The 25,742-nt window shown below is 37.2% G+C and overlaps 1 protein-coding gene across 4 annotated transcripts in view; it reads right to left on the reverse strand.

Annotated features, from left to right (window-relative positions):
- Nucleotides 1–2,234: 2,234 nt before the first annotated feature.
- Nucleotides 2,235–25,742, reverse strand: part of Mapk8 (mitogen-activated protein kinase 8) — a 55,043-nt gene continuing 31,535 nt past the window's right edge. For 2 of the 4 annotated variants that reach the window (XM_034497309.2, XM_076931455.1), the window contains 9 exons: nucleotides 23,402–23,460; nucleotides 23,161–23,299; nucleotides 14,274–14,439; nucleotides 11,561–11,632; nucleotides 10,070–10,252; nucleotides 8,707–8,831; nucleotides 8,102–8,165; nucleotides 5,183–5,260; nucleotides 2,235–3,774 (listed from right to left, as the gene is read on the reverse strand). In XM_034497309.2, coding sequence (XP_034353200.1) covers nucleotides 3,629–3,774; nucleotides 5,183–5,260; nucleotides 8,102–8,165; nucleotides 8,707–8,831; nucleotides 10,070–10,252; nucleotides 11,561–11,632; nucleotides 14,274–14,439; nucleotides 23,161–23,299; nucleotides 23,402–23,460 — 1,032 coding nt within the window. In that variant the 3' untranslated portion in view covers nucleotides 2,235–3,628. Of the gene's footprint in view, nucleotides 3,780–5,182; nucleotides 5,261–8,101; nucleotides 8,166–8,706; nucleotides 8,832–10,069; nucleotides 10,253–11,560; nucleotides 11,633–11,996; nucleotides 12,069–14,273; nucleotides 14,440–23,160; nucleotides 23,300–23,401; nucleotides 23,461–25,742 lie in introns of all 4 variants that reach the window. The other 2 variants (XM_034497311.2, XM_034497310.2) reach the window with 2 other exon arrangements.

Genomic DNA, 25,742 nt, shown 5'->3' on the forward strand with positions numbered 1-25,742 from the left:
ATTTATAATTTACACTCAGTAAAGGTCTAACAGTAAGGGCAACAGCATACTTGGGAAAGCATAGAAAATCAGTGTGAGGTAGTTCAATAAAAACCTAGTCTAATTTTAAGTCATTGTGAGAATAGGACATTGTGCAAAAGTAATCCACAGGTAATATTTCTCAGGAGTTTCAGTAATGAAGAGACTCTAAACCAGAAGTGCCCACAAAGCTGCTTACTAGACTCCCCTTAAGAGCACTTTGCCTAAGAGCAATTACTTTGAAATGAATTAGGACACAAGTTTTCCTATCTTACCCCAAACCACACATTTCTGCTTCAATGCCCTTATCTCTTTCATCTTTTGTGCGATTAAGACAAATGTGCCTCCTGTGGTTCACAGAAACACCCAAGAGATCAGAAGAAACACGATGCACACTAGAATGCAACAGGCCACGCCCAAGGCAATGCTGAAGAGGGTTACAGGTGAGAGACGGTGCTAGGTACTCTACTCACTGGTAAGAATTACTGGGTCATGGGGCATCATGCATCCACGCTACACTAATGAGTGGCTAATGAACAACACTCACAAACTACAACAGTATTTCTGAAAATATACTATGTTGGTTTTTTTTTTTTTTTTTTTTTTTAAAGTCTCAAAATGCTGTGCAGGCTAGCGCTGAGCAACACTGATGGTCATGTGTGGCAAAGACTGGCCAATAATGTAAACCAAGTTCTATCTGTAACTCAGGAAACAGCTTCCCTTGCCTACTGCTCATCCTTATCCTGTCAGTGTCCTTTCTGCCTCCAAGTAACAAAGTGAGATGTGCTCAGAACTGAGGGATACAGGCTGACAGGCAAGCTTCTGCTTTCTACACAGTCAAGCTTCTCTGTATTGGTGGGAGCTACTGCTTCTCTTACAAGTCAGGTATGAACATACTGGGCCTTTGCTTCTGGTGTGCACTCTTCTGAGATTTGGCAATCAGCAGCATGGCACAACACAGTAAAAAACGCATACAAATAGCATTAAAGAGTGAGATGCTCTATTTATAACAAAGCAATCCCAACAACATGGTCATCTTACAGATGGTCACTATGTGTTAGTGGGTACGGGAACTGTAACCAGGAAGACATGTAGGAAGAATAAGGCTCTCTTTCCTAAACTATGAAGTGGAATGCTAATTCTCAGCTAAACAACTGTTAGACAGTAAACAATAGATATCGTAAGTATGTATCATTGAAAAGTCAAATTATAGAGTGGTTTAACAAGTACTGATAGACAGAAATGTTATTTGTAATTTCTTAAAAAAATACTTAGGATGCTTTAAGACTCTGAAAGTACCAGTAAGATTTATGTTAACAGATTTAAACAAAGCGTGTGTGTGTGTGTGGGGGGTGTAAACAGTGGATCTTAGTATGTGGGGCATATATTTAACAAACAGACCTTGCTTTTAGGGTATAATTTTGTTAAGTATTTTCAGTTTACATTAAGCACTGAAAGCTTGTTTTTTTAATTAAACTAAAACATGATGGCTGGCAAATGGGGGCTGACAATTATAACAAATGATACAATCAGAACAACTGGTATTCCTTACTTAACCGAAATCTGAATCAAGAAAGATGGCTTCTCAGCAATCAAACACAAAACACAGAAAACTAACTAAAGCATGTCAGCTGTTAAGTACAATAGTGACACATTTTATCACAAGGAAAACAAAACCAGTTAGTAGCAAAACTAATATAAAATAACTCACTCATGCTCCAATTTCTGCTAAAATCCTGACTCCAACCTTATATTTCTACAACCCAAGAGGCATAACAGTCTCAAATTCATACTTGTCTAATAAAATTAATGCACCATGTTGTACATATAAGAAAAGGAATCACTAAAAGGTGGAAGGCTAGAAATCATGATAAACTTGCTGTATTTCAAAGTATATAAAAAAGGTAATGAATCTTCATCTTAAGTATTGCACATTAACAATGACTTAAAATACCTTACTTGAAAGTAATGCTACACTAAATGTTAAAAAAAATCCCTCAAAACAAAACAAAACAAAAACAACAACAAAAAAAACCCCTGCTAAGCAACCTTTCAGAAACCTGCCAAGCTGTGCCTGCTCTTACTCCTGTTGGTTGTGAGCTCCAAGGGGTTCCTTCCTACAACCTTGAAGCTCATGAAGTATGAATTCCCCAGTTCATTTACATGAAATCCCTCTTGTTCCAGATAATACCAAAGGTGCCTGGGTATTACAGACATCATTTCAGAAATGAGACCTCGATGACATTTTACTTAGGAAAAATTCAGTTACAGAGAAAAGGATTCTGCAGATATAAAATGTAAACAGTTAACACACACTTGTCAGGAGCAGCACCATTCTTACACTACTCAATGTCCACTCTGGAAATCAGATATAAAAAATCAAAGACTCAGATTAAAGAACCACCACTATGCCTGCTCTGCTCACTGTGAAGAAACAGTCCTTAGAAAATGACATCCTACATATGGCTGTGTGCTACTATTTTCAGATGAACGGTATATTGCTCATTTAAACGTCACCTACACAAGTTTAAGTAGGCTTTGGAACCTCCTGACAGCTGGTAGAAACAGGATGCTACAGGTAGAATCAAATGGCCAGAAACACCACAAACTGGTGCTCAACAGACTGACCCGCTAAGGAACAGGAACTGGCAAAGGTCCAGAGGCCAGAAACTGTACAAAAGGGAAAGTCCAGGCTCCCGGCCAACACCAGGACCTACAGCCTGAGGAGATTAACTCAGTGTATACAGAAGCAGGTTCATACCTAATACAGGGGAAGCATCTGTTGATCTCCACTGAAATGTATATTCATGAAGTATCCTCTTGACTTTGTGTGATCAAAAGCTTTAAGCATGCCACAGATGTTCAGAATACACCACATTTCCTAATTGAAGTTTTTGTTGGGTTGGTGTAGAGATTCAGAATATAGAGGGATGTGCCCAGCATCTTTGAAGACATGCTCTGAGTTATTCTGCCATTGAGATAGTAGGGTGTCTGCTAAAATTTAGGTAAGGTTGCCTACCAGTGGTTTTAACTAAGTTGGGATTGGCAAGTAGCAAATATTGGAGGTTTCATGACACGTTCATCATTTACAGTAGTTATTCCTGAATATAACTGGCTACAGGTTATTTCCCTTACTCCTCTGGGGTTATTTCATTGATAAGCACATAACCCTGAAGGATAGCATCATGAACAAACATCTGAAATAAATTCTAATAAAAAACTTATAAACATCTTAAATAATTCATGATATATGCAAGTCACCACATAATAGTTGCTTTGATAAACAAAAATCTTACAAATTCAGTAAAAAAAATCAGCAGCATAAGATAAAGCAAATATGCAAAATTTAAACCATGATAAAATAATTAGGTTTACATTATACAGTTAATTACAGCAAAAATACAATACAGTTTTGTTGCTGTTTAAAAACACAACTTAAGTTTTAAATTACAACACTTGAAATTAAAAAAAATAAACTACTTTACTACAAAATGAATTCTACATTTTCTGAAAAATCACTCAAAAATATGACCACTGAATTGTTTTTAAAGCAGTTCTATCAATGACTAACCGATTCCCCATCCCTCCCTCCCACCCAAGGCCCAAGTAGTCATCTACAGCAGCCCAGAGGTCCAGCTGATGCTTCTAGACTGCTGTCTGTATCCGAGGCCAAAGTCGGATCTGTGGACATTGAAGACATGTCATTGACAGACGGTGAAGACGATGGATGCTGAGAGCCATTGATCATTGCTGCACCTGTGCTATGAGAAACAAAACAGCAAACCAGTTGCAGAGAGAGTTGCAGACCAGGCTGCCTGGGCTATGCTGCCTACATCTAGTGTCAACATACTTCTCCTTACGGCTCTTTAGCAGAGAAAAGCATTTTGCTTTTCTGAATCGTATTAAACCCAACACTAATGTTCTCTTGTGCACATATCTAGCAACTTATACTTATTTTCTTTCCATAATGCAGTTTTAGTTTAAGACAAGTAGTTAAAATCTAAGTAACATGGAGAATGGCCCTACAACAAGATCCATAAATGGGCCTCAAGGTGTGTTCCAAAAGAGTTGAGAGTATATATACAAAACTGTTTATACTGCATTTTGTTAGAAAGAAGATCTCTAAGATCCAAGTAACTAAAAAAAGTCTGAGAACTAAAATAATATATTATTTTACTTTTGGTAGAGTCTCACAAAAAACACAATGTTCAATACTCCTGGTCCATCTTACAAAGCAGAAGCCAACACAAAAGAACAGCATTTGATCAGGAGGGACCAGAGTCAAGTGCATCAATCACAAGAGATTGTATGACTCACCAGGGTAACTGAAACAGCCTAGTTAGGGAAATTCAGGCAGACTTTGATCCTAGTAAATACCAGGCAAATACAAATACAGACTTACTACACAGAGAGAAAATGCTTTTCTCTGCTAAAGAGCAGTATCCAAAAAAGCATTTCATGCATTTAAAAAACAAAAAACTTCAGAAAACAGAAAACCCTTATGGAGAGACAGAAATTCCTTTAAGGGGCAGACCTCATTCAGAGGGAGGAACATGTTAAAGCATCTCAACAAGATGTATCAACTTTCAAGCCATAAGCTTACTTATTAGGAGTCATTTAGAAGTACAAGTACAGAAGTTCTCAAAAATACATGTACAGAATGAAAACAGTGTGTAGTGTTCAGAGCCCAAGATGCCGAAAGCAAAGCAGGTAGGAACTCTGCTGAAGCACTCGTCAGGATCTGGGATCGTCCCCCTTCTGTGTAGTGATGAGCAGAACACTGAGAGACAAGAGGTCCTCAGGAGCTTGTACTCAAGTGTGACTAAAGTACCAAAAAGAACATCTGAACGTGACAGTGCACACAGCAGATTTTGTGGTGAACTTTTATCTACTCCATCTGAAGACTTTTCAAAGGAAAGCATAATGAATGCTAAGGGATTTTTCTTCTTTAAAGACATAGCTGTGGTACCAATAAAAACTCGGTTTAAATCAGTACAACAAAGACAACAGCAAATGTATCAAGGCAACAGTGTGTCACTGCTTTCAAATTTAACTACCAAACTGAGTGAGCATGAGAAGAACTGCAGAGCCCATGTTCCTGAAGACTATACCACAAGAAGTAAAGCACAATCACAACCACAACCAGGTTTATATTGTAACCAACCTAAAGGAGATGGCTGCCCTCTTATGACTCCATTTTTAGTTCGTTCCTCCAAATCCATTACCTCCTTGTATATCAGTTCTGAAAAAAGAAGAGGAAGAGTGACTCTTAGGAATGTGTACTTAGTCAAAGCTTATGTATCTGTTAGGTGCATCAAGCTGGGTTCTTGCAATGAGAGCAATGGCAGAGGATCTGAGCGTCAGCTCCAGACTCATAGGTGTTAGTGATTAATTCACTGATCTTTAACCATAGACTGTTGACAGAAAGCTAAGCTTTCCGATCTAACTGTCCCAGCTCGTTAAAAGGCAGCAGTTGGGCCAGGCGGTGGTTGTGCACGCCTTTAATCCCAGCACTTGGGAGGCAGAGGCAGGCGGATTTCTGAGTTCGAGGCTAGCCTGGTCTACAGAGTGAGTTCCAGGACAGCCAAGACTACACAGAGAAACCCTGTCTCGAAAAACCAAAAAAAAAAAAAAAGGTAGCAGTTGTCAGGAGCCAGCCCCTGCCTTGAGTGTATCAGCACTCTGCCTTGTCTAATTCTGTCAAAGTGAGGGTTGAGGTCTGTGCTTATCGTCTTTCTAACCAAAGCAGCATGTACAATTAGAATGGGACAGAAGAGCATTTTTACTGAAGGAAAAGCAGCAGCAGCTTCAGCTCCTTCCAAGTAGCCTACAGCAGGTGTCAGCAGCAACACACTTTCCCAAGACTCATGTATTCCTGAGTGTGGGGGCAGCAGCAGATTTCTGCACGACAGATTTGATGGAGGAAAGACATAGGGCGCAGTGTATTCCAATATCTTGCTCTTGCTTGTGATTCTGACTTGTTTGGTACCATTATCTATTACCTCTAGGTCATATACTCTTTGAAAAATTACATAAAAGTAATTCTGTGGAAAAAATGTAAAGAACTCTATAACATTTGTATAATTCCTGAAGTTCAAAGTTGTTTTTCTTTTTCTTTTTTTTTTTAAATAAAGAATCCCTTGCTGGAGACCAAGCATGGATGGCACATACCTATAATCCTAGTACTTGGGAGACTGAGGCACGAAGATCACAAGTTTGATGCTAGTCTGGGCCACACACATACTTTTATTTCAATATTCTTACAACATTAAAAGCTTTTGATAAAGCTGAATACTCAATCAACCACCTAACCAATAGACAGAAAAATTTTCAGCTGAACAGAAAATTATCAAACAAAAAATACAAATGGACAATAAATGTATGAAAAATAATCAACATTCCACATGTCATCAGGGATACAAAAATAGTACCAAGATTCTACCCAACATCAATCAAAATGGCTACCATCTATCAAGAAAGCCAATAGTAACAAATGCTGGCAAAAATGTGGAAAAAAAAAAAACTTTCATACATATTAGAGTAAAAATGTAAATTATAGTAGTCACTATAAAAACTACTTGTTCCTCAATAAACTCAAAAAGCAGCATTCCATTAAAGGCACCTAAGGCAGACAACAGCAGAGATATCTGCACACCCATTTCTACTGTGGTACTAGCCACAGCAGCTCTACACTATCAGGATAGATGGCCACCAACACTAAAAGGCATGAAGAAAATGTGGTGAGATGGAGTGTGGTGGCACAGGCTTTAATCCCAGCACTCTAGAGGCAGGCAGTTCTGGGGAAGTTTGACATTAATCTGCACTACATAGAGAGTTTAGGCCAGGCAGAGCTAGATTTTTGAGATCCTGTCTCTAAAAACAACAACAACAACAACAAAAGTGGTTTATGTGTTTGCAAATTAGAATGAAATTATGTCATTTGCCAGAAAATGGATAGAACTAGAGATTATCAAGATAAGTAAAACAAATTTGACTCAGAAAGATAAATATTGCATATTTTTTTCCTTTGTGGAACCTGGGTTTGACAATGTAAATATACATGATACTAACACATACAGGGGCTAATTAGGCAGAGGAAAGGGACCAGAGAGAAAATAGGGGAGGCCATCAAAGAGTAATAGGAGGTTGGCATGAATGTAGAGTGATGTACATATCTGAAGATGTTACAGTGAGACCTGTTACAATGCACTGAAATAATACAAAGCATATTTATGTATAACCATTAATAAAATAGAAAAAAACTAGGTCTGATGTTCAAAGATCACTCTACTGGTTATAGAGTGGGGGTGGATTTGTATACTCGTGACATGCTGATACAAGCAGAAGCTACAAGTCTTTAATAAAAAATCAGGAAGTAACTAAAATTTAACATTTGGTCCAGCATATAAGCTTTTTGGACTACTCTCTCAATTCTATCAAATATGTGCACATAAACACATGGCTAGTGTCAGCCTATGTGAGGGTCCACCTTCAGTGCTTCTCACAAGGGAGTGAGAACTGGACACAGACTGAGACACAAGCTTTCCTATAGCTCACCGCTTGACAGCTACTAAAGTGTGAAGGTAGCTGTGTGGACTAATAGGGTCTGCCATCTTCAAGATGTATGGATATATCAACCAACAGGTGTATACAGTACACTGAGAATACAACCACCAGTGATCTTAGAGATAGGACACCCCAAACATATCTGTTGGAACAAGAAAGAAAACACTAATGTACCTATACCTAAGGTAGAAATTTTTAAAATTAAGAAAGAAAACTGATTTTCAACTTTTCTAAGACAAATAAAAACTAGACACCCCCCCCACCCCCCAAGATAGGGCTTCTCTGTATAGCCCTGGCTGTCCTGGAACTCACTCTGTAGACCAGGCTGGCCTCGAACTCAGAAATCTGCCTGCCTCTGCCTCCAAGTGCTGGGATTAAAGGAGTGCACCACCACTGCCTGGCAAACAAAAACTGACTACTAAATGTAAAACAAAGCAACATTAATTTCCGTGACATGAAGAAGTTGCTGTAGAGAGCCCAACGTCCCTTCCGTGTCTGGGACTCTGGTGCGCATTACCTTTCCACTCCTCTATGGAATGCTCCCTCTCATCTAGCTGCTTGTCAGGGATCTTTGGTGGTGGCTGAAAGACACAAGTCAGTAAAACTGAGTTAGTTCACTGCAAGTATATATACAATTAATTATTTGAAATATCAGCTAGACATACTTGCAAAAATGAAACACGAGACAAAGGCCGATCAATTATCATTAACTTTAACTTTCTGGAGAGTAGTTCTGTAAGATTCCTTTCTAAGAAAAAGCTGTTTGTCTTTTTTCTTTTATCCCAAGTTTTAAAATTGTCACATTTTACCTATGTTTCAGAATTCTGTTCTGCTTTAAATACAAAACATCGTTTCTATCTAAGGATGGCCCACAGGTATCCTAGGCTCCTTCAATCAACTGTGAGTTCAACTGAGTGAGATTAACAGTGAGAGGTTCCTGGACTATGATGATGGCTTGGACAGATGCTCATTAATCTACAGTTTTCTTTAATGAAAACCTAGCAAAACACCAACACCATCTATGTAGATTTTTACTTAAAATGACAAGCTCTCTTTGAACTTAATTTTAGCCCTGGCTCTAAGACTGGAGTATGTTCTTCAAACATGAAGAAAGTAACTTACGGCTTCTGCTTCTGAAGGATCATACCAGACGTTGATGTACGGGTGCTGGAGAGCTTCATCTACGGAGATCCTCTTGGATGCATCTATTACTAGCATTTTGGATAACAAATCTCTTGCCTGACTGGCTGCAAAAATAATGATATTAATAAACACCAGTTCATGAGATTCTCCAATCATTCATATTAATGTTGAGGTTACATTTATTTTAGAAAATTCATCTTGCCAAGCATGTGGTGGTACATAGGTTTGTAATTGCTAAACTGAGGATGCGGAGGCAAGAGGATCACAATTTCCAGGCAAGCTTGGTTTATAAATTGAACCAAACCAAATTCTGGAGAGTAGTTCTCTAAGATTCCTTTCTAAGAAAAAGCTGTTTGTCTTTTTTCTTTTATCCCAAGTTTTAAAATTGTCACATTTTACCTATGTTTCAGAATTCTGTTCTGCTTTAAATACAAAACAAATTCTATGCTTTTAAAAAGATGCTTTTGTTATTTATCTTTATGAGTACTAAAATTTATTTACTGCAGATTTTTTTTGCAGTTTTTGTTTCATCTTTTGAGACAGGGTTTTTTTCTGTGTAGCCTTGGCTATCCTGAAACTTGCTCTGTAACAATGGTAGCCTTGAACTCTGACTTTGTCTCCCAAATGCTGAAATTAAAGGTGCTTACCATTACTGCTCACCTTGATTTATTGCATTTTCCAGTCATGTGTGTATATGTGTGTGCACATGAGTGCAGGTGCCCAGGGAAGCCAGAGAGGGTACTGGATATTCTGGAGCTGGATTTGTGAGTGGCTATGAACTGCCTCACATGGAGGGTAGGAATTGAACTCAGGTCCTCCACAAGAACAGCAAACAATCTCTTTAGTCCCTGTTTTTTTGTTTTTGTTTTATTTTTTTAAAGACCAAGTCATACTATGTACCTTAGGCTAGCCTGGAACTTACTAGGTAGCCCAAGATTATCTCAAACTCTTATCAACCTATCAGACACAGCTTCCCAAGTGCTAGGATTACATCAGGAACTACCACACCTAAAGAATAATTTTTATTATAAAACCATGGCACATCCATGATTTATAAGATACAACTTTATTTTTTCTTTTTTGAGGTAGGGTCTTCAGTATGTAGCCATGGTTGGCCCTGAACTCAGAAGTCTTCCTGCCCCTGCCTCCCAAGTATGAGGATTAAAGGCAAGTGTCACCATATCCAGCTAAAATGCAAAAACCAGAGACAAAAGAACAAAACCTTTCTATGTTCCACTAGCAGACATAATTTTGAGTTAGCTCCTTTAAGAATACGAGTAAACGTTTTTCCTATACATGTATATCCCAGGCAGAACTCAGTGCATGTGATCATACAACTTACCTTTAAGTTTGTTATGCTCTGAGTCAGCTGGAAAAAGCACATCAGGGAATAGTTTCTCAAAGCTATATCCAGCGTATTTAGGTCTGTTTTCAACATAAGTCCTTACTGTTGGTTGTAGTTTCTTCATGAATTCAGGACAAGGTGTTCCGAGCTGTTCAATAACTTTATTCCACTGATCAATATCTATTATCAAGTAGCTAAGAAAAATACTCCATGTATCAAATATTCAACACTTTAATCATATATAAATTACTAAATATAATAAAATGGAAAATTTAAAATTCCTGAAGAATATGGCCATTATATATTTTGTATTTCAAAGCCACCTTACAAAAGCAATAATTATAAATGGATAAAAATGATCAATAAATAAGCTTTGTTAATCTTATTTATTGTGTGTTCAAGTGTGTATAAACACTAATTTTACCATAAAATGGAGGCATAAACAAGCAAATTGAAAATAAAAATTATAACTAAAAACTATCATTGCTATATATAAAAATCAAAATGCAAACTGCACAAAATTTTAACATTTAAAAATCTGCCTTTCTCCAAACTCTTACAAAATGTAAATGCATTTCCTAGAGAGTAAGAAATATTTCTGCTCTGGTCTGCTTTTTTGAGTGCTTTACACTAACAGAAAACACCCAGCTGTGACAAAAATGATAATTTTGATAATAGTAGCATTTTCTTTTGCCATTCTTAGGTTTGCCTATTTTAATAACGTTTGTAAAGCTCTGAAATGAATGAAAATGATACCAGTATCTCAGTATGCTGTAGACTGGGATTTTCTGGTCTTGTTCCTTCTAGTCTTTATACTCCAAACCTCCGAAGACTAATGTCCCACACGTTCTTACTGTAACGTGGTGAATATTCTCATTCCACCTAAAACAATTCTGTGTTACTCACTGATCGACACATCACTGTTAACATAAATATTAAAAACTGATGAACTAAAAGCATGAATCTAACCTAATTACGATCACAGGAAAACTTCTTGCCGACATTCTCAGCATGCTATGTTAATGTAATGAGACAACAAGACATAACATACAGAACAGTAACAGAAAGACATGAGGAACTAAATCAAACCCCGCCCCAATTAAATCCAAAACAAAACAAAACACCCCAACAACAACAAATAAACAAACAGTAGCAACAGAAAATTCCAAAATTCATGCCACCTGCACAATAGTTAAAGACTTACTCAAGTGTTAGAAACTTTAGTGAAAGCCATAACTTTTTTGTTAATCAACTTTAAGCACGAAAGGACCTGTGAATTAGCCACACTTGAGCCCTTTTCAAATTAACATATAAAATAATAAATGAGGAGAAGAAAGTCTATGTCAGGTAAGAGGTGGTACTCTGGAAGAGTAATTTAACAATGCTTTGTATCAGGAAGAGACAAAATACATTCTACTTGACCAGGCTGACAAGGTACCATACATTTTGACCTTTAGAAACTACATTTTAGGCCAAAGATAAGGATACGATCTGTACCTGGGAACAAAACACCACCTTTGATCATTTCTCCCATGATGCACCCAACTGACCAAATGTCAACTGAAAACAAAATGCAATGACATTAACATAAAGATTTTGGTTAAAATAAAAAGAAAAATATATAAACACTAAAAACACACACACATGCCATATACACTTAAAATTATAAAAAGCAATATAAAATAAAAATGAATGACAGTGAATGTGCTGATGACCAGCAGAGACTGTATGTCCTGCTGCCAAATGCAGCCTACTAACACTTCAGCTTCTTAGCTCAACCATTTTTTGAATGGTAACAGCCACAAACTTTGTATCTATTTTAAGAACCTGTATTGTACAAATGTAGCATATATTTCTTGTCATTAGCAAACAGAAAGAAGTTCATCACCTAGCTAATTAATCTGCTGCAGCAGCACAAGGATACAGTCCCTTCCTGGAAAGAGGATTTTGTGGCAAACCATTTCTCCCATAATGCACCCCACAGACCATAAATCCACTATATGTTTGCAGCACAAAAGAAGAAAAAGCAAAGCAAAAGATCGTTAAAATCAAAGAAGCGTAATATGGCTGTATCATCTAAAAAACTGCAGAACATCACAAAAAGAAAAAGGTGGTTTTAATTTCAAATAATGGAACAATTTAAAACACAAAATACTTTTCAAAAAGCTTTGATTCACAAAAAAATATGAAGTATGGCATTTTAATTACATGTCTAATTTTAAAGTGAGAGCTATGCACAGATATTGCATAAATTTAAAAACATTTTATAACTGAGATTTTGTATGTAATATACAAAGTAAGAACCAAACAAAATTTATAAATAAGATATGTATATATGAGGTCATAAAATTATAAAACTAATATGCACTATTTTGAGGTTTAACTGTGCACTTTACTCTCTCTTTAAGTTAAATTAAAAAGCATGAGCAGAAATAATTTAGCATATTAAAACAGAAATATATCTATATTTTAATAAAATATTAACCTAATTTTTTTCAGAATATTCCAAACTGGGTTTTCCAGACTTATTTAACTGAAAAGGCTTTATTTATTCTGAACTAAAAATAACTTATTCTCTTGGTAACAATATTTTACATTTATATCTACCTTGACCCATAAAGGAACAAATGGGCAGAAAAAGAACAGCATTATCTACCAAAAAACCTTGGTAAACAAATGTTTTTCATTATCTCTTTTTTAAGGTTTTTTTTTTTTTAAACTTTGGGTTTAAATGTTAGTTTTGGTGGAATGCAGTATCAAAGTGTCAAAGTGTCTAGAGATCTGTGATCTACAGTCTCCTAGCAGACCTCCATATTATAAAACCTGCTACAAAAAGTCTAATTTGCTATCAGGCAGTTTAAAATTAGATTACCCCAAACTTTCCAAATTATTCTGAAATACTCTGCAATAAAACCAAACAGAAAATCTCACCTCTCTTTCTCCCCATCCCCCGGCCCCCACCACGTGTGTGTGTGTGTGTGTGTGTGTGTGTGTGTGTGTGTGTGTGTGTCTGTGTCTGAAAGGAGGACATGTATATGTCACCCCCTGCTGGCTAAGTGAGGAAACACTAGATTTGATTTGGTTCCTGGGGGAACAGGCAGGAAAAGCAATGAGATCATCTCTAATTTCTGGTAAGAAACTATGTCAAGATCATATTTACAGGACATCAACATGTGGTACAATTTCTGTGATAATCAAAAGTTTCACTTAAGTAAAAGCAATAGCAATATGCCTATCAATTCTCAAAACAAAACTTTGAGACTAAGAAACAGAAAACCATGTTTACTTTAAAAACTGACAGTTGATATTTAAAGTATTTGTTTTAAATTAGCTAAAAAAAAAGAAAGGAAATTAAGCAATTTCCCCAATTTTAATGGTATCATATACATGTATTTATGTATGTATACATGTATGTATGTATGCATGTATTAAAGAACTGTCAAGATTGACTTAATAGTTTCCTGATTTAAAGTGAACCACTGTTCCAATTTCTATCCTAGAAACATGCCACACTTAAAAAGTTATGGTTTAATTCAACATATCCACACATAACACTATATGCAATCTCCTTAAGGTGGGACACAGGCTCTAATCAAATACTAGTGCTTCCCACAAGAAGCTGAGTTATCCATTAGCTTTCCAGAATTGGAAAACGTAGCTCTCGGAGTTTATATTGAGTGCTACTATTTTTTTTTTGTTTGTTTTGTATTGTTTTGTTTTCTGAGACAGGGTTTCAGTATAACAGCCCTGGCTGTCCTGGAACCTGCTTTGTAGACCAGGCTGTCCTCAAACTCACAGAGATTGGATGCCTTTGCTTCTTGAATGCTGGGACTAAAGGTGTGTGCCACTATACCTAGCTTGTGAGTGCTACTGTTAACACTGACTAAAGGTGCTGGAGATGAGAGCAAATATGATTAATATACACTAGAATTACTATTAAGATTAAATTATTAAGAAGTACATATTCCTGTTTAAATACAGATAGGCAGAGGGCGTAAATTCTAGCTTTAGAATTCTTCATCTAGGTTTTTACATTTAAAATCCCCATGCTTTCCCGAACATTCATGGCAAATGTTCAAATCCTGGATAGACATCTGAAATAGTAATGTATGCTTAACTGCATGCATGTCAATTCAAGTATGTAAAAACTGATTGATAAGCAAAATCAGAAGAATATTTCGAAGCAAAAGTGTATGCTGACCGTTCTCCTTGTAGCCCATGCCGAGAATGACTTCTGGCGCTCTGTAGTAGCGAGTCACCACGTAAGGAGTCATCATGAAACTTGTTCCTGCAGTCCTCGCCAGTCCAAAATCAAGAATCTTCAAAGTGCAGTCTGATTTGACTACTATATTACTAGGCTTTAAGTCCTTCAAGAAATAAACATTAAAATGATTGCTCAGATAGATACAAAGAATTGTACTGCTCAACATAATCTGTCAAACAATTTGTTAACTGCTCAGTTTTCACTGAAGTACCACTGCAGAGGTTCCTTACAATAGAAAAACCCAACAAGTTAAATTTAAGATAATTTCATTTACATAAACAAAACCTAGTACAGGCATCATTAATGCTTATTTACTTAAAAATAAAAATGTATTGAAATTTTATTTCCTATTTTTTATTTATTTTATTTATTCCTGTGAAGTTGAGGACAGCCTGGTCTACAAAGCAGGTTCCAGAATAGCCAAGGCTGTTACACAGAGAAACCCTGTCTCAGAAAACCAAACGGAACCGAACTAGACCAAACCAAATGTTAGTATTTCCTAGAAATTCTTAGATAAATACAATAAGAGATTAGGAAAGGAATCTTAAATCTCATTTAAGAGCCCCTGTGCTTGCTAGGCATAGTGGCCCATCCTTTGAAATCCCTGTACTCAAGGGCAAAGCAGAAAGGCTGAAAGTTCAATATACACAGTGTACTTACTATTTAGTTTTTTGCTAAGTTGACACAAGCTAGAGTCATGTAGGAAGAGGGAACAACAGCTGAGAAACTTCCTCCACCAGAATGGCCTGTAGACAACTCTGTGGGTTATTTTCTTAACTAGTAATTGATGTGGGATGATCCAACCCATAGTCAGTGCCATCCCTGGGCAGGTAGTCTTGGTTGTCTAAGAAAACAGGCCAAGATAACCACCGGAGCAAGCCAGTAAACAGTACTCCTCCATGACACCAGCTTCAGTTTCTAATCTAGGTTCCCACCTGACTTTCCTCAGAGATGGACTATTACATGAAAACGTAAGATGAAATAAGCCCTTTCTTCCTCAGGTTGTTTTTGGTCAGTGTTTTTGCCACAGCAATAGAAAGCAAATTATGATACACAGCAAGACCCCATCACAAAACACCAATCAAAAACAACAATAAAAGTACTATTATGGTAAGAGACATAAACTAGCATTTACATTCATTTATATACTAAATTAATAGCACTAAAAAAATCTCATTTTAGGACTGGAGAGATAGCTCAGTGGTTAAGAGCAAACTGCTTTTCCACAGGTCCCAAGTTAAATGAACTTTAGTTAATATTCATAGAAACAGATACTCTTGGCAGTTTATTTCCATACACAGTTTTTTTTTTTTAAAAAAACTAGAAAGGTATTTGTTCCTAATCATTCCTAATCAAGCACATGGTGGCTCACAAACATCTGTAATGGGATCTGATGCCTTCTTCTGGTATGTCTGAAGACATCTACAATGTACTCACATTCATTAAAAAAAACAAAACAAAAAAAAAAACAACAACAAAAAAAACACATTCTAAAGTCACAATAAACTTTATATCACTCTAAAACCACAATGGAACATTCTGATAATATTTGCACCATCTTGACATGATCCAGGTATATGTTATTTGAACACTGATAGCCATACATGTTCACTTTTGTGGGGAAGGAAGCTTAGAATCACTCAGTACAATAGATACTCACTTCTAAGGAACCAAAAGGTGATTATCAGCCTGCTCCTTCCTGACTTCCCACATATATCATAAACGTTTGCTTATAAACTTCGGTTCACATGTAGCAGACACTAGTGAGCTGGTGTTACCCACCAGTCCATAAAATTACTTTCTGCTGATAATAATAATGTCTTTGTGAAAAACTGCTCCTTGGCTGCAGGCAGAAGTAAGTGTGTGTAATTCCTATTAAAATGAAGTCAGTGCCATAAATACGCAGGCCTTTACATTCATGCTCTTGCCTTTTAGCTTTGATGAACAGTCATATCCACAGCACAGCCAAACTATCTCACATGTACAGATGAGCAGCAAATCAAAGGCAAAAGCTAAGGCCCAACACAAAGATCCCTTTTAAATGTCTACATGCAAGAATACTTATGTGCTGTTTCTAACTTACTCTGATGGTATCATGGATAGGCTTAGAAAACAGACACTAAGGACTTTTGAAATTAAGCATTCTAAGAATACAGGGTATCCCTACAGAAGACAAAAATGTTACCATTTCTATTCTGCAAATAGAATGTTGCTAATAATAAACCTTAGTCATGTTTGGCTACTTAGAGTTTGATATCTGCCTTTGTAGTAGTGGTGGTGCACACCTTTGATCCCAGTGTTCGGGAGGCAGTGGATCTCTGAGTTCAAGCCAGCCTGGACTACAGAGAGTTCCAGGACAGTCAGGGATACAAAGAGAAACCCTGTTTTGAAAACCAAAAAACAAAACATGAGTTTGATTATTTTTTATTGTAGCCAAGCCTAGCATTTCTGGCTGAAACCAATCCAGGACTGGGGAGTTACTATTACCTCTAATAATGAAAGGCACGACTTTAAGTAATTTTTTAGTAAAACGGGCAATACTCAAAAGGTTGATATATCTACTTTGATATTTATGCTAAGGAAAACTTAAAGGTAGCCTCAAATCGGTCCAAGAATACAGGAGCCATCATGACAGTTCTTTGATTTAGGGATTTCTGATTTTCAGATTAGGGATGTTTCCTGGTAACATTTATACAAACATCTAAAATCTTAAACATTACACAATCTGAAACACTCTGGCCCTGAGCACTTCAGATCAGACAACCTATGCAAGAACACAGGACCATGAATTTGGTGACTGAACAGCACTGACAGCAGTATCAAAATGGAAAGAGATCCAAATTATGCAGAGGCAAAATATTTTATGTCATCTGCAAAGGACTTCAACTGATTGCTTTTGCAAAGGAAGTTTTATGCAAACATAACCACAGTAATGTTCACCCTGTGTTATTTACAGTTGCTTTAGTGATAGAAGGGCTGAGTCTGGTCAGTAACTGTGACAGAGGCCATGTCCACAAACAAACAAACAAACAAACAAAAAAACCCAAAACATTCAGAATATGGTCTTTATATAATGTTCCTTAACCCTTGCTCTATAAGAGGTTAGAAAGCAAAACTTTGTCTGCTAGTGGCTACTGTCTGCATCAGAAATAACTGGCTACTTTAAAGGTAGAAATGAAAGGTAACAGTGTCATCATTTTGGACAAGCTAAATGCTGCTAGAACCCAGAAAAAGGCAACAGATGGTTTAGCTTATCCCTGGACCACAAACCATCCTTTTACAAAATGCCTGTCCTTATGACCTGTTTCAGTTAATGGAACTCTAAAATAATGTGATACTCACCAGATTTGAAAAATTCTGAACATGCTCGATTTACAGAGTTTCTATTCTTCTACCTCATACCATGGGAAAAGCATGTCCCTGGAAGTAACTCTGAAAGTGACTCAAGGTCTGGAGTAATGTTGCATGGGCCAACACTGCAGATCCTGAGTAAGCACTGTGCTGTTTCAAGTCATGGATAGCTTGGAAGAAACCATGGACATCTTGGAAGCCTGGAAGCTTAAAGGTAGACTCAAGGGAGCCTCAAGTAAGTCCAAGAATAGACTGCCAGCTAACAAATATGCTTTAAAAAACATACAATCAAAAACTAAAGGTTACTGATATAATAAACTGAACCATGAAAAACAAAACTCAAGTCTGTTGTCAAGAAAGCTACTAAGCAACTTATATGGACAGGACAGCAAGAAAGAAAGTGTCTAAAATGTCAACAATAGTTGACATTTGTGCTCCTGTCTTTCAGTGGTAGGAAGCAGGTCAAGAAAGCTGAGCAGACCTTCAGGTCACAGCCTTCAATACTCACTTGAGATCTATTTAAGGGGGGAATGCCAGGGGTAAGAGGAAAGGAAGTCTTCCATAGGGAGCAGCCAGGTACTATGGACAACAATGGGCAGGTTGCACTGTGCAGAAATCAGATTCAGCTCCTAAAGACAGAACACTCCTACCTCCTGAGAAAGGAACACTTTCAATGTCCATCCAGTAGAATTTCACGTGCAACTAATAAATCAACATCTGTATTTTTCAGTTTTCCAATGAGACTGTTTTGGCCCCATCTGACTATTCTATAGAAGAAACTTGAAGGGAGTGAAGACAGAGCCAGTCCCTATGTTTCTGGACCCAAAGGATCAACATCTGAATCAGATACAGACACTAATGTGTATCCACATTAAGGAGGTATGGAAGAAGAAATCCGCAGTATGTCAGATAACCACAGGCTATGTATGGCAGGCCTGGTACACACCAACATTCATGAGTTTGCACTCTTCACATTTTCCTGCTCTTCTAGAACTAGGCAGGTTTTTATGGCTAGCTCTGCTGATATACTGAGTAGGGGTGATGTGTGTCACTTCCAGGCCAGCATGTGAGCCAGTGTATTACCATACGGCTATCTTCTGCTGACTCAGTGGGAACTAGTTAGAGGGAAGTTCCTCTCACAAGAGTTTCTAAGTGCCTACAGGGACATCTAACTGCAGTGCCTAGAAGAGATACAAGTTTAGATTGCTACTTAAACCAAGTGAGTAATCACAGAATGGCATAGTTAAGGTGAACTGGAGGTTCTATGAGAACTAATGACAGTTACAGTTATGTCAAAACTTTTGGTAGCTGCTTCAGAAAAAGACAGCAAGTAAATATCCGACAGGAACAGCCAGAAATTAGTCAATAGGAAGAGTGATTCAAGGAGTGGCTTCAATAGGCTCTGTGATGTCTGTTTAGATCCTTGGCTCAGAGATAATTATTCTTGCCCAGGAGAGATGGCTGCTGGTGGCCTTTAAGAAACTCCTCCAGGAAGGACCTGTTTTCAGTGCAGAGGTTAAATGGGAGCCACCAGCTGAGGCTTTTGAAATAAATGTAACCTACGTAATTTCTCCCTTTGCCCATTTTTACTTTGTTATAGATACTGATCTGAGTGAAGCTCTCTAATAAGCTTCTTACATATATAGCTCCATCCTAGTTTTACTCATTGTCTAGCCTAAGATACAGGTCACCATACCAACACACTTCTCAGTATATCTACTGCTAGCTCAACTTTATTACATTAAGAACATTTCTTCAGCCATACTTTATTTTCCCTAACACCTTCTAAAATGAGCAAAAGTAGTTAAGTAACAAGAAAGGAAGGAATGTATCTTAACTATCCCTGAGACTAGTAAAATCCTGATACCAAAGTATTATTAAAGCCATCTTCACAAGAAAACCACAAACTAAATCATTAATGAATCCAGGGGTAAAAAAAACCTTCAACAGAAATACTAGCAAATCAGTTCCAATAGTATACTGGAAAGATTATTTATACCATATCCAAATGGGATCTATCCCAGAAATAAAGAGGACTCCAAAATTAAAAAAAAAAAAAAATTTCATCAATGCAGCACAACACAGTTAAGGGAAGCAACAAACACGGTAATTTAAATTGTTGCATAAAACCTCTGGCTAAGTTCAATACTCTTTAATGAAAAAAAAAATAAGTAAATAAGGAATAGAAGATAAATGGAGAAGAATTGATCTATAGAAAGAGGTCTGGCCTTTGCCCTAAACTATAGGTGATGGCAATACCTGGAATATCTTGCTTGACAGAACTGTCAATGTGGAGGTTTTGACCATGATAGCCTAACAACATGGAGGTTTTGACCATGATAGCCTAACAACATAATTTATAATAAGGGCTTTGGCTTGCAACAGTTCCAACCTTTGGAGGAAATGCAGATTCAGTGTATTAGCATGAATCAGAGAATGATTCCTGTCAACTAAGGAAAGTGGTATGCTATTATGACCAAATAAATATCTGGATGAGTCTGGGTGAGCTTCCCTTGCTAATGACACTGTATTGTCATACTCTGTACCCAACAAAACAACTAAAAACTCTAAGTTGGAGCCAGACTTCCCTAAAGCCTTTCTTTGGCTGGTTCTGACTCTTACCATTCAGTCAGGAACGTGGTAGAATCGGTAATTTGTAACCAGACAGTCTAAACTCAGGGTAGTTCTGGGGCCCTCGAGCCTGCCTGTGCCTTGCTTTAGGTATTTGTTGTAACAATGGCAAAGAGACTAATACAATGGTGAAAGATGGAAAGCTTCCCCTTATTACGACAAGCAAGACAAAGATCACTGTTTTCACTATTGTTCTTCAACGTTTTACTGTAAGTTCTAGCTAGGGCAGCTGGGGAGACAGGGAAAGTGCCCAAACTGAACAGAAGTAAAACTATGATGCAGATGACATGATCTCAAAAACAAAAACAAACCAAAAAAATCAGTGTTTATGAGCACATAAGCAGAGGTCAGAAAGAACACAGTGACATACTCTATGACCAAGAAAAAACCATGTGAAGCTACAGAAAGTGTTTATGGACCTCACCAAAACCACAAAGTTTTGGACACCGAGAACTGAGAAAATAACTTCTGCTGTTTCAGCTGCCCAATTTATAGTAGTACAGACTAACACAACTTAGGAAATGGAAAGATCTTATGCTTACAAAGCCCTCAAGACAAACAAGCTAGAGTCACATAGGAAGTGATAACCACCAACCAACTCATTCTTTAGATGTAATAAAACCATTGTCCAAAGTCCACTGGCTTTTTTTCCCCTGCAGACATGGAAAAGCTAATCTCCAAACTTCTATGCACTTAAAGTGGTTTTAAAACTTCTAAGAAAGGACACAGGATTCACAGTGTCCCATTTCAAAGCAGTACAGAGTTACATATGTAACTGGAATAGCTGGAGAGATGGCTCAGCAGTTAAAGCCTTGCAGAGATCCTCGGTTTGGCCTCTACCATCCAAATGACAGCTCATTAAATCCTGTAAATCCAGCTCCAGGGGATCCTATCACCTCTGGACTCCATGAGCCCCATACCTACATGGCAGGCATCACTCACACACACACACATACACACACACATACACACACACACACACACACACACACACACAAAACAATAAAATTTGTAAAAATATGATTCTAATATAGAGACAGTCATAAAGCCTAATTATATGGAACTGGCAGTCCAGAAATAAAACCATTATTTCTGACTATCTGGATTCTGAAAGGGTATCAATACAATTGTCTGAGAGCTTGGACAACTGGATTTCTAAACATGGGAAAATGAAGATAGGTTTTTGCATTAGACCATATACAAAACATAAATTCAAAATGGACCAAAAACTTACAAAAAGAGGTAATGTTGAATTTTTATGATCTCAATTTGGCAGTAGATTCTTATGCAAGACACAAGACCACATGAAATAACAATTATTTGACATTTCATAAAAATTAAAACCATTTAATAAATAAGACATCATTAGCAAAGTGAAAAAAATTTATAAATTATGTCTGGCAATAGTTTTGTATATACAGAGCTGGAATATATATATACAAATCTATAAATATGACAAAGAGGCAAACAACTGATTTAGAAACAAGGAATTAAAAATACATGTTTTATCAATAACATAGAAATGGCCAACCAACAAATGAAGAGATCGTTGACCACTGTGGTAGCATGAACAAGAATGGCCCTCATAGGTTCATATGCTTGAATACTGTGTTCCCAGTTGGTGAAACTGTTAAAAGGGTTAGGAGGTGTGTAACTGGAGGTGAGCTTTGAGGTTTCAAAAGCTCCCATCATTCAAGTCAGCTTTCTCTGTGTTGCTGTCGGCAGATAAAGCTCTTGGCTATTGCTCTAGTGCTATGCCTGCCTGCCTGCCTGTTGCCATGCTCCCTACCATGACAGACAGTCCTGGACTCTCCCTTTGAAACTGTAAGCCCCCAGTAAACTCTCTCTTCTATAAGTTGTCTTGGTCATGGTCTTTTGTCATGGCAATAGAAAAGTAATTAAGACAACCATTATTAGTCATTAGAAAATGTTTATCAAAACCCCAACAAAATACCACTCTATAGCCATTGTGATGACTAAATGAAAAGGTCAGGTACAAGATACTGGCAATGCTGTAGAAAAGCTGGACCATTATATATGGATTCTGGGAATGTAAAAATTGAAAAACAGTTTGATGGTTCCTCAAAAAGTGAATACCACATGATTCGGCAATCCTACCCAGAAAGGCTAAAGAACAAAGATCAAATAAACTCTTGTACATTAATTTTCATAGCAAAACAGTATTTAGCTGAAAGGTAGTAATGTAAAAATTATCTGCAGAATATGACATACAGAGTATTATTCATTCATAAAAGGAAATACTGATAAATTGATACAGCATAGACACCACAAAAACATTACACTAAGTCAAAGGAGCCTGACACAAAAGGCCATGTATTCTATTATTACATTTATATGAGAGACCTAGAACAGGTAAATCCATAGTCCTGAATTACCAGGCTCTGAGGAGAGAGACAAAATGAAGAATGCCAATTTAAGGGATGTAGTTTTCTCTAGAGAAAGGGTGATGCAAGTTTTAGAATGTGACACAAGTGGTGATTGTACAACACTGCAGGGACTAAATGCTACTCAATACTTCAGATCATAATTTGTTTTGTGAATTTCACTTCAATGATTGAAAAGAAAAGATCATGGTGGGCTGCAGAGATGGCTCAACAGTTCAGAGCACTTGCTGCTCTTGCAGAGGATTGAGGTTTGGTTCCCAGTATCCACGTGGCTGCTCACAAGTGTCTATAGCTCCTGTTTCAGTGGATCTGATGCCCTCTTCTGGCCTCTGAAGGCACTGCATGCATGTTGTGCACTTAAATACATGCAAGCAAATATTTACACAAAATTTTTAAAAAATCCTTAGAAAAGAATATGGTGATATTTTTCTACTAACCCGATGAATAATTCCAGCAGAGTGAAGGTGCTTGATTCCACACAGCATTTGATAGAGAAGGTAGGACATTCTTTCATGATCTAACTCCATCTGAATCACTTGGCAAAGATTTGCATCCATGAGCTCCATGACTATGTAACTTCATGGGTAGAAAAAGATGACAGCTAAAGTGTATAGCAACAATCTATAGATAGGTACTAGCAAAACTTTGTATTAACAGCATTTTAATTACCACACTTACACATCTTGAAATTCTTCTAGGGATTTCTGTGGTGTGAAAACATTCAAAAGACCAATTATCTGTGGCAAAAGCAAAGAAATAGAAACATTAGAAACAACTTCCTAATACTTCACTTGGGAACTGAAAATACATATGTTACAATAATTCACTATCAATTTAAAATCATTCCAGTTTTATACCCAAAGCACAAGTAAACTTATTTATTAAAATTTCATTGCTAGGGAGAACAGATAAAAAAAAAAGATCAGGAGGCTCAGAAGATCTTTTGGACAAATAAAAATGAGTAGTATAAAGGTGGAAATACAGAAAAATACCACTCTTGTTCAAACTCATAGGTTCTCTTAATAAACCAAGTGAACCTTAGGGCTGAGAGCACATTTCAGTGGTCATGTTTACTAGGCACACAGAGACTCTGGGTACATTTCCTAGCACTGGAAACAAAACAGAATAGAATGTATGTAATCTAATATAAATGATGGGCATTGGGTAATACATTAATGCAGGTGTATCAGTTATGACAAATGTACAACCCAGGTGGTGGCTACTGGTTTTGAGGGTGCTGAGGCAGGGCATATGTGCAAGCTTCTATCTTTCCCTCACGTTTGCTATAAAATTGCCCCCAAAATCTTAGAAACCAGTAAGTCAACCGAAGGGCTTCATGTAACACTTTCTGTTTATCAACACTTTATTAAGCTTATTTTATCATAAATACCTACATAATTTATCAACAAGTATTAAGTGCTTTCTACTAATTCTTATACAATTCAGTAGTTCTATGGAACCCAGTCGTTTCCTTCCTCTTGGTTTTTATAACACTTTACTGTGCCATTTTCTTTTTGTTTTGAAGGTTTGTCTCTATTTTGCATGTATGAGTATTTTGACTGAATGTATGTATGTGCGCTGTGTATGTTTGGTGTTGTGGAGACAAGAAATAGGTGCTAGACTACAAAGAACAGTTGCAAGCCACTGTGTGGGTGTTAGGAGTCAAACTCAGGATCTCTGCAAGAACAGCAAACACTCTGAACTGCTGAGCCAGGGTTCCAGCTTCATTTTGGCCATTTTCTTTAATTCCAGTCAAATACACTATTTCATCTATGAGAACACTGTATGTCTCACTGCTGCCTTTAAGATTTTCTTTTTTATGTTGTTGGGAGCTGACTTTGAGCAGAAAGCGGCTAGATCAACTTTGCAGCCATCTGGAACCATATACCCTGATAGAGACTTGTTTTTCAATAGCCTACAACAGCTGAAGCACACTCTGATATCTTGTTTATCCCACATAGCTTGTTTTGCTGTTTAGTGACCCCAGCTGCATGGTGCACATGGTAAAATGTTTTCACCTGTGTTCTCCTGCTTGTGCTTATAAATACCCAGGATTTTCTTGTACTAAAAAGAATAGGGGAAACAAAGGAGTAACCAGACTTGACTACACACCCTGGGGCTTGTCTCCATTCTTTGAATCTCTTGCCCCTCCATCCCCACTCTCTCTCTTGACCAGAGCACTTAGCCCCAAAGCGTGGGGCAGTGTGACAGCAACACAGTAGCCCCAAAGTGTGGGGCAGTGCAGTTCTCAATATTATGTCTATATTATTCTTACATATTATTTGTCTTTTTCTTCAAGAATTTATCCACATATCATCCTCAAATATGCACTAAACTATGCACTCAGAGGGTGCTTCTGAGCACTTTCCCTTTTATAATAGAAGGCTCAGCGTGATTTCTGACTCCTTTTCCAGTATAATACCATAAACTATTTCAAAGAACATTGTTCATTCAATCATCAGTCAGTATGTCAACCTTGTTTTTCCATTCCTTCTCTGTACATTCAGGCCAAGGATTCTAAAAATCACATCTGGACTGTCATAGAATTACTTTTAATACTAGAGTGACAGACTCATCATCTTCATCTGCCCTGCAAATTCATGCTGAAGGCACAGACTCTAATGAGATAGCATCTAGAACTGGGGACTTTAGAGTTAATTAGGTTATAAGACCAAGGCCCTCCTAATGGTACGATTAGTGGTCTTGTAAGAATAACAGAACTATCTCTTTTTCCCTATCCATGTACCATGGAAGACAAAGCAAGAACTGTTTGCAAGTCAGGAAGAGAATAATCAACAGGACCTTATCCAGGACTTCCTAGCCTCTAGAATTTTAAGAAATAATTCTTTTGTTTTTAAATTCACAGTCTACTGTATTTTGTGGTAGTGGCTTGAACAGACTAGACTAGTACAAGCAGAGTCTCTAACAATAGTTTTCAGCAAATTCAGATAGCATTTTACTACCTATAACATGGGAGTATTATATAGTGTTACAAAGACAGACCTGATTCTGTTACTTA

Source organism: Arvicanthis niloticus, chromosome 3 (assembly GCF_011762505.2).
Source record: "Arvicanthis niloticus isolate mArvNil1 chromosome 3, mArvNil1.pat.X, whole genome shotgun sequence".
Taxonomy (NCBI): Eukaryota; Metazoa; Chordata; class Mammalia; order Rodentia; family Muridae; genus Arvicanthis; species Arvicanthis niloticus.